This window comes from Nicotiana tabacum, chromosome 21, assembly GCF_000715075.1.
Source record: "Nicotiana tabacum cultivar K326 chromosome 21, ASM71507v2, whole genome shotgun sequence".
Classification (NCBI taxonomy): Eukaryota; Viridiplantae; Streptophyta; class Magnoliopsida; order Solanales; family Solanaceae; genus Nicotiana; species Nicotiana tabacum.
In genome coordinates, this window is record NC_134100.1 from 29,560,684 (window position 1) to 29,571,044 (window position 10,361).

The 10,361-nt window shown below is 35.1% G+C and overlaps 1 protein-coding gene across 3 annotated transcripts; it reads right to left on the minus strand.

Moving 5' to 3' along the window:
- Positions 1-1,108: 1,108 nt before the first annotated feature.
- On the minus strand, positions 1,109-8,221 carry LOC107806727 (fatty acid elongase 3-like). 3 transcript variants are annotated; one of them, XM_075242133.1, is made up of 3 exons: positions 6,140-6,260; positions 1,957-2,460; positions 1,109-1,884 (listed from the first exon to the last, which is right to left on the minus strand). In XM_075242133.1, the coding sequence occupies exons 2-3, from the start codon at positions 2,456-2,458 to the stop codon at positions 1,361-1,363; spliced, it is 1,026 nt and encodes a 341-aa protein (XP_075098234.1). In that variant the 5' UTR covers positions 2,459-2,460; positions 6,140-6,260; the 3' UTR covers positions 1,109-1,360. The 3 variants fall into 3 exon arrangements, with proteins under 3 accessions (XP_075098234.1, XP_075098235.1, XP_016486438.1); XM_075242134.1 differs by lacking the exons at positions 1,109-1,884; positions 6,140-6,260 and adding an exon at positions 7,057-8,221 and having other exon boundaries at positions 2,446-2,460; XM_016630952.2 differs by lacking the exons at positions 1,109-1,884; positions 1,957-2,460 and adding an exon at positions 7,057-8,220 and having other exon boundaries at positions 5,995-6,258.
- Between the last annotated feature and the right edge of the window lie 2,140 nt (positions 8,222-10,361).

The window sequence follows — 10,361 nt, forward strand, 5'->3', positions numbered from 1 at the left end:
TTCTTTAAATGTTTGAGACTCATTTTCCAATAAGAAAGTCACAAAATCTGGTCCAAATGAAGTAGACGTTCTTTGACGTTTACTACGTCTTGGATCCTCTTGGTTAAGTGTACTTTCTTTTGTTTCTTCCCGAGGTCATTTAGATCCTTCACCAATCGACTCACATTTATTTTTATACGGATATATATTTTCAAAGAACTCAGCATTATCTGATTCTATAACCGTATTATTATGAATGTCGAAATTTTCTGATTTATGAACCAGAAATCGATATGCTTTACTATTAGTCGCATATCCTATGAAAACACAATCAACGGTTTTCGGTCCTATTTTTACTCTTTTGGGTTTAGGAGCTTGCACTTTTGCCAAACACTCCCACACTTTAAAATAATTCAAGTTGGGATTCCTTCCTTTCCTTTTTTCATATGGAATGGACTGTATTTGTTATGGGGTACTCGATTTAGTATTCGTATATCCATAAGAACGGCTTCCCCCCACAAGTTCTGTGGCAAATCAGAACTTATCAATAATGTGTTCATCATCTCCTTTAATGAACGATTCTTTTTTTCTGCAATCCCATTGGATTGGGGCGTGTAAGGGGCCATTGTTTGATGAATAATTCCATATTCTAAACATATTTGTTCAAAAGGAGATTCATATTCATCACCCCTATCACTTCTTATCATTTTGATTTTCTTGTTAAGTTGCGTTTCAACTTCATTTTTGTATTGCTTGAATGCGTCTATTGTTTCATCTTTACTATTAAGTAAGTAAACATAGTAATATCGAGTACTATCGCCAATAAAAGTTATGAAATACTTCTTTCCACCGCGAGATGGTATTGACTTCATGTCACAAATATCTGTGTAAATTAAGTCTAAAGGATTTGAATTTCTTTCAGCTGACTTATAAGGATGTTTAACATACTTAGATTCCACACATACTTGACATTTTGATTTGTCATATTCAAACTTAGGCAGTACTTCTAAATTAATCATTTTCCGCAAGGTTTTATAATTGACATGACCCAAACGTATATGACATAATTCATTTGACTCAAGTAAGTAAGACAAAGCTGAAATTTTATTATTATTTTCAACAACCATTACATTCAGCTTGAAAAGGCCCTCGGTGAGGTAACCTTTTCCTACAAACATCTCGTTCTTACTTATTACAACCTTATCGGATACAAATACACATTTAAAACCATTCTTAACAAGAAGTCTAGTAGAGACTAAATTCTTTCTAATCTCGGGAACATGAAGGACGTTGTTCAAAGTCACCACTTTGCCGGAAGTCATTTTGAGAAATATCTTCCCACATCCTTCAATCTTGGCCTTTGCAGCATTTCCCACAGAAATCATCTCATCGGGTCCAACAGGAGCATAAGTAGCAAAAGCTTCTCTAACAGCACAAACATGGCGAGTGGCTCCAGAATCAATCCACCACTCTTTAGGATTGCCCACCAAGTTGCACTCGGAAAGCATGGCACACAAGTCATCAACATCATCATGCTTTTCAACCATGTTTGCTTGACCCTTCTTCTTGTCTTTCTTCGGAGCATGACACTCCATAGATTTGTGTCCGACTTTTCCACAGTTGTAGCAATTCCACTGAACCGCTTCTTACTTGGGTTGTATTTCGGTCCAGAAGACTTCTTCCTCTTTTTGTTCTCTTCAATAATATTTGCTCTCATTATTGTTGAATTTTCACGGCCTCTCTTTTCAGCAGCTTTGTTGTCCTCTTCGATTCTCAACCGAACAATGAGATCTTTAAGGGACATCTCCTTGCGTTTGTGTTTCAAGTAGTTTTTGAAGTCCTTCCACAAAGGAGGCAACTTCTCAATCATCGCTTCTACTTGGAATGCTTCATTGATGACAAGACCTTCAATGAAATTTCTGTTAGTAAAAATACTAAGATTACTACTTTCAACATCAGTATTAATTTGATTTATACCTTCAGCAAGGAGATCGTGAATAATCACTTGCAATTCCTGGACTTGGGTAATAACAAACTTGATATCTACCATTTTGTAGTCCAAAAACTTTGCAGCAACGAACTTCTTCAACCCGGCATCTTCGATTTTGTATTTCTTTTCAAGCGTAGTCCACAGTTCTTTTGACGTTTCCACGCCACTGTAGATGTTATACAAAGCATCCTCCAGCCCGCTTAGAATATAATTCTTGCACAAAAAATCTGAATGCTTCCATGCCTCAATCACGAGAAAGCGTTCAGTTTCTAGAGTTTCATCGAACAACACATGAACATCTTCCTTGATGAACATCTGGAGACTTAGAGTAGTCAAGTAGAAGAACTTCTTTTGCTGCCAGCGCTTGAAATCAATCCCGGAAAATTTTTCGGGTTTCTCCGCCGGTGCCAATGCTGCCGGTGTTGTTCGGCTCGTTGAGGCAGTGGAAGTCACCATTGGAACAACTTGGTTCACATTATCATTAGTCATTTCTGTAAAAGAATGACACAAACGTTAAAATCACGTAGATTTTAATCTCCAATAGAGTACAAAACCACAAAGGTTTTACTCTCCAAAAATAGTGAGTACAAATACATAAAATATATTAAATTCATTAAGCTTGTTAGTAATCTATATTTGTAAAACAATTCTAGAAAATATAAATGAACATAAACAGAAATGTAAACGAAATAATAAAAACCAATTCGAGCCTACTGAATTCATAGTATTTCCTTAAGGAATTTAATCCCCTCCTAGTACCCAAGGTTATGGATTATTTTCTCCCAGGATAGAACGAATTACACACTGGTGTAGTGGTACTTCAAACCCTAGTGTTTCAGCGAACACAAAGTTCGGTAGCAAATCACACTTACTGTTGATTTCTTTGAAGTTAAAATATGCTGAAGAAAGGAGAAGAACTCAGAAAATTCTTATGGAAATTCTGAGCAGAATAGTCTTGTATTTATAGCCAACGTTGGGCTGAAATCTAAAGAGGTGCAACTCTTCAGAATGGTTGTTTATGCAAAACGGCCACAACATAAATGTCATTACATAAATGGCTATTTACTTAACAATAAAGAGGGAAAATAAAGAGGAAAAAATTGAAGAGGAAGTTTAATTTTCAGTTACACAACTGAAAAATGGATTGGAGGATTTAATATTAATATTTATTTTAATATTAATATTCTGTTATTAAAATAAATATTTAATAACATTTCTGTTAATATTTTACTATTAACAAATAAATTTGGTCCAAAAAATTAATCAATCAATCCATTATTTGACCAAATCTGAAGCCGAAGCCGAAGCCGAGCCGAGCGAGCGACGATGACGACGGCGCGAGGCTTGCCTTCTTCTCAACTCTCTAAGATCTAGAAGAAGAGTAATTGCTTATATACCCATAAAAAACTTCTTCCTCTTCCAATATGGGACAATGTTCCTTCATCAAGGAGGGAATCTCAAATGAAACTCAATATTTCATTTTTCCTCCATTTCCCATTCACCCTCTTTTAAGTACTAATATACTTAAAATCCCAACAATCCCCCACATGAATGGGGAATGGCTATATCACGAAAATATGCATGAAAAACTGTGTGATTCGCAAACAAGGATTAATTGCAACTTTTCGTAGTGAACTTATGTCGGAGATACTCGGTCAATCGGTAGATTTGATATTTTTGAACCGTCAAACTTTGGTGCATATCTAGACAACCATAAGTCACACAACCAACCCTTACCCGTCTTTACTTCTCATTGTTGTGTTCGTTTCAGCTATGAACATCGCCTGGTTTCATAAGTGCTTAGAGAACTGGCCTTACAAAGTTCTCCTTGAAGCGGCTAACACTTCACACTTACATAGGTGATTCCTAAACGTGTCATCCCGTAGATACACTATTTGATACACCCCGTATCAAATTTAGAAATCATTAAAAAGCCTTAATGCTTTATCCTTGGTACTGAACATTGTCTCACACGAGAATGGACCAAAAGTTTAGTTGACAATGTTGAACCGTCATTAATGACTTTGTTTGATCTCCTTGAACCTAGATCTTAGGATCTCCAGTCTTCTAGGTAGAGTTACCGCCACTATGACTTGTTCTCGGCCACAGTCCCATTCCCCTTGATGATTTTTCAACTACCTCTTTAGTTAGGCCTTTTTGTAAGTGGATCCGACACATTATCACTTGACTTTACATAATCAATCATGATAATTACTCTAGAGAGTAATTGCCTAACGGTTTTATGTCTTCGTCGTATATGACGAGATTTACCGTTATACATAACGCTCCCAGCCCTTCCAATTGCCACTTAACTATCGTAATGTATGCATATTGGTGCCAATGGTTTGGGCCAAAATGGAATATCTTCCAAGAAATTCCGGAGTCATTCAACTTCTTCACCGGCTTTATCTAAGGCTATGAATTCAGCCTCATTGTAGAGCGGACAATACAAGTTTGTTTGGACGACTTCCAAAATACCGCTCCTCCACCAATAGTGAATACATATCCACTTGTGGACTTGGAATCAATTGATCCGAAGCCGAGCCGAGCGAGCGACAACAGCGACGACGCGAGGCTTGCCTTCTTCTCAACTCTTTAAGAGCTAGAAGAAGAGCAATTGCTTATATACCCATAAAAAACCTCTTCTTCTTCTAATATGGGACAATGTTCCTTCATCAAGGAGGGAATTTCAAATGAAACTCAAATATTTCATTTTCCCTCTATTTCCCATTCACCCTCTTTTAATTATTAATATACTTAAAATCCCAACAGCATTAGTGTTAATATGATATCTTTTATCCATAGATGGCTATCACTACCTAGAGTTTGACTGCATTATTGGATTCTATCTTATTTCATCTTGCTGTTATTCCTACTTGTTGAAATTACCTTTTTCTTTTCAATCATTCTCTAGCCGAGGGTCTATCGGAAATGTCTATCTACCGTTCCAGGGGTAGAGGTAAGACTGCGTCCATCTTATCCTCCCCAGACCCCACTGAATTTATTGTTGTTGTATCTCTACCAGAATTAGAACCCCAATCTACCATGAATTTTTATTCCCCACTTCATTAACTATTAAACAACCCTTGGATAAGAACTAGTACTTGGTAAACCGACACAAGGATTTAAATATTCAGCATTGGAATAAAGTTTCCTCAACAACAAAGATCGCATTCATTGATCTTCCTTTAAAATAAAAGTATATTGGTTTTGCGAAGCTACCTGTCTGCACAGAAGCTATGCCATCTTCATCTTGGTTAGTCCAGAATTAAATTTCTATACATCCAAAATAATCTTTACTTAGCCAAATCAAAATTCCCATTCGACTGGAAAAAAGCTAATGTGAAGATGAGATAATACATTCTTTTTAAAGACTACAGTAAGGTCAACTTACGTGTACGTCGGTTATTTATTTTTCTTTTTATATATTATACTATTTTTCACTAACACATTACACAAGTACTAAGTACCAAGTAACTTTATCTATCAAAATTTAAGTGAATGAAAAGAAATTATCTATATTTTTATCTCCACGGAAAATTGAACATTGATTTACAATGATTGTCAGTCATTTTATCCACTATTAGATCACACCGGGCGAGATGATTCCTTATCTTGTAGTAACTTGAGCCAAATATTGGGAAAGAAATCAATTTGGAAGAGACCCTTAATTTGTCCTTTATAATAAATAAATCGACAACAAAATCCAGCAATCTATCCTTAGTAAGAATGTACAAACTACAAAGTCTTAGCCCATGTTAAAATCATACTATATAGTAGCACCAATAAAAGGACCAGCCACATAGCAAATTGACCAAGTCAAGTCTTTTGTCATGATTTAGCTTAATTTTCATCATTGGCTGCTGATACTAACTTGTAAAAAGCTCTAAATTTCTTCTGTCATACTTGCTTGACACATTTAAAAATATAAATATGAACAAATTTGGAAAAAATAAAGTCAATTTCTTTTTAATTATATAAAAAACATTTATTTTAATTAAAATAAAAAGATCAAAAAATCACTTATGTATCTGATAGAGTAAACGTTGCCACATTGCAGATAGCCAGATATACGTTATGATCCGCAAAATAATTGAGTCCATTGACAAAATTCATTGTTCTCATCACCTTTTATTTGACAGCAACTACACCATCATCAAACATACGTACCCTTTTATTTTTCTGTAAAGCTTCACATCATTGCAATTAGCAGCATGGGGAACAAAGAACTACTCATGCTTCTCTTTATTGACCTGACTTTAACTTCGCCACTTTTTACACCATCAGAACTGTCCGTAGCAAAATAAAATTAACTATCTAAACATTAAGATAAATAAATAACCTGCTATAACAAATTGAATTATACTAGTAATAGACTATCAGTATATATAATTTAAATTCTTTTGAAAGATACAACAACAATAACAACAGTGTAATCACATAAATGAGGTTTGGAGAGGGCAGTGTATATGCAGACCTTTCCCCTACCAAAAGATAAAAAGGCTGTTTTCGATAACCCTCGACTAAAGGTTGTTTCCGATAACCCTCGGCTCAGAAAACAGTGGAGATAAGATAAACCAGCCAAATAGCAAATAATGGTAACAATGTAATATGGCAGCGAGCGCGAATAACACAACATGTAATAATAAAAAACCATGATAAGATAATTCAAAAATAATCCTAGTACTACTGGTAAGCCTAAGAGGAACACACTAATGGTCAACCTACAACCCTAATCCTCAATCTCCATACCTTGCTATGGTCATATCCTCACAAGCTAAAACAACGTCGTAGAAAAGCAACGACATAAAAAGATAAGAAAAGTGAAAAAAGACATGAGCTTTAACAACTAAGAACATTCATAACTATTCACTTCTAATAGCATCAATTACACACATATATATACTCAGTAATGGTAAAGGGATATCATTATTCTTGCCCCTTAACATAATTTTTACAATCTGATTTACAAAATTTTCAAGGGATAATCAACTAAGTACTAGTATATATATATATATATATATATATATTTCGTATACAAAAGAAGGGAAAAAAAAGAGAGCTTAAAACTATAGGAAAAGGCAGACCTCAACTATCCTTGTCTTTGACAGAGTCCAAAGTTTCGGATCCTTTAGTAACATCAATTTTCCTCTTCTCCAAATGCAACTTCACATAGAAATTAAGGAACAAGAAGAGAATCGCACCATTTAGTACAGAGTTTAAAACCCACGCGCCAATTCCGTTACACCCACCTTTAAGGAAATGCAACAAAAGAACCCCAACATGACAAACAACGTTGCAACCCAACAACAAAACCTGACAGTGATTCACAAAGTGGAAACATTTGCTAGGTAAACCTACGGCAGTCCAAAATCTGTACCCGTAAACCACGGAGTAAATCGAAGTTGTTAAAATTATGGCTAAAACTTGAAATGATTGTGAGAATTCTAGCCATAAAAATGACATGAAGATGAGGATTGAGTGGTTGAATAGTTGAAAAAAGGAGAGTTTACGACGTCGAATAATAGTGAAGAAAGTGCGGAACGTGTGGAGGAAACGAGAGAGGTAAAAAATGTAGGACCAGAAAAAGACCCGACCCGAAGGACGGGTACCGAGTGGGAAACAGAGGAGCCATTGAAACGGAGTCGTTTTGTAACGCCGCCAGAACCAACGGGTGTCACGGATTTCTGCGGCGGCGGAGAGGAGGATTCCGGCGAAGATGGTGAATGAGATTAAGGCCATGGAGAGGGAGTGGACGGCGGGGATTGGGCCGAGAGGGAGCGGACGTCGGTGGCGGAAGAGGAGGAGGAGGATGAGGTGGAGGAAAACGGAGAAGATGACGTATGCAGCTATGGAGGTGAAGAGAAATACCCACGTGTTGCCCCATGATTGGCTATGCTTCCAACGGAATCCGACGATTAATGGGTGTTCAGATAGGTAATAACCTAGGGTTTGAATCATCGTTGTTTTGTTTCAGGCAGAGAGAAAATTGAGAATCTGTTGTTGATCAAAATTCCAAACAAGGAGATCTTTTACAACAAAAAATGTTTTTCTCTGCCGGAAACGTGCCGGTGCCGGAGCTTGAGCCGGCGAACTTCAGTATGGGGTCAAAATTGGGAGGGAGGTGAATGACACCACTGGTTTCTTCACCTCTGATCCTTATTTATATGAACCAGGATATACATATATTGTATTGTGTATAGTACCTTCGATCCTAAAGGGACAAAAAATAGGAATGAAGAGGAGGAAGATTTTTTTTTTTCTATAGAAAAGTTTTAATATCTTTTCTTTTTTTAATTCGGGATGAGGAAAATGGAAACAATATGTATTTAGTGGCTGGTGTGATCATAAATAATATTTCGTTATTTACTGAACTTTAATATTTGAAATACTTAATTGATTATCAATATTGAGACTTGACCATCAGTATTTAAAATATTTGTGAAGTACAGACAATACTGTTTTAAATATATATTTTGGATTACTAGTATCTATAAACATGCGTTGCACGTTAATAATGACACATGATGGTTAAACATTTACTTATGTGAAAAATAATAAAATTTAATTAATGAGAGAAAATTTATATGTAATACTACAACAATAATTTAAATGCCAAAAAATATTGTTACATTAGCATAATACGTGAATTCAAAATGAAAGGATATCATCGGAACTTACATAAATGATCAGTTTTAGTCATGTTAAGTAAATAATTATGTGTAATATAAATGTATCTAATGTGATGGTATCTTACCGAACACTTCTTTATAGACGGTATTTCTTTTTTGTATATGTTTCCTTCTAAAACCAGATCATTTGTTGTCGATGTTGATACCTCTCTTGAAAAATGCAACATATAATTATTCGTGTAAGAAAACATATTATCATAAATATAGTTCAATATTTAAGATGTTTGTCCTTGTGCTTTATTTATTATAACTGCAAAACATAAACATACTGAAAATTATTTTCACACAAATTCAAAAGGATATTCTTTAGTTTCGGAAGATGAACGTTGATTTCGGGGAGAAACACATACTTAGACGCACATTGACCAATATCATAAGTTGCATGTATGACGTTATTGTCAAGACTTCTATATACCATATGTGTATTATTACATAAGTTATTTAGCGAATCTAAGTTTTCAGTAGCATGATAGCATAAACCTATATTAAATGGAAGATCAATTTTAACTTAGTCTATTATGTGGGAGAAATTCAAAAATAGCCAGATTGACAATTGGTCGTTCAAAAATAGTCCAGTTTCAAAAGTAATCAAAATTTAGCCACTTTTATGTAAAGATAAATCTGAGTGAAAACACTGTTTAAAACCCGAAAAATACGCCAGTATATTATGCTGGAGTTCCAGCATAAGTATACTTGAACTCCAACATATTATACAGGAGTTCCAGGATAAGTATGCTGGAACTCCCGCATAATATGATAGAGTTCCAGCATAAGTACACTAGAACTCCAGCATAATATACTGGAGTTCCAGCAAGTATACCGGTCCAGCATAATATGTTGGAGTTCATACACAGGTGCACCGAACTCCAGTATATTATGCTGGACCGGTCTCTGTTGCAGCAAAATAGTGGCTATTTTTTATTGACTTGGTAAACGCTAACTATTTTTGAATGACCAGTCCGAAAACTGGCTATACCGTGCTATTTTTACCTATTATATATATAGTGACACTAACATACGTAAGAAATAATGAACTTGACTACAAATATGTACAATAGAAGGCCAATTGGTATTAAAGTATTTAAGTATTCTTCTTGGTAGTTATTGTTGGTATCATCTTCTGTTGAGTCAAAACTAAAAAAATAATTTGTTTTTACCATAAAGCTTAGCAATCAACGTTTTATTTAGTTGATCAACATATTACTTTCTGCTAGCTAAGATAGCTATTTAATTTCTATTATGTAATTTGCATAAATTGCGTTTTAATCTAATGATGAAGATTATTTTCTTTATTAAATGCACTACTATTACCATTGGGGTTGATAACCAAGTGTTCTAGAAGAATCAAATCATCTTTTATTGGATGCTCTTCTTTGTTTCTGACGCGAGCCAAGAAGTCATTGAATGTTGGATCGGTTCTTACTTTTATATTTCTTGTCATTTGAATATTTTTCATTTGAGATCATAAGTATAATTTTGGCAAGCTAGCTTGTACAGTTTCTGCTTTGGTCAATTTTGGAACAACTGATCGCACTTGACAAAAATCACCTCCCAAACTATTCTACCAAACGGTTCATCGATATCCAATATATCGCTAAAACTATGGGCAATTGATTCGATCGTCTGACGCTTAGCCAAAAGCATTTCATCCCATATTATCACTTTTGCTTTCCTTATAAAAATAGTACTATAGATCTGAT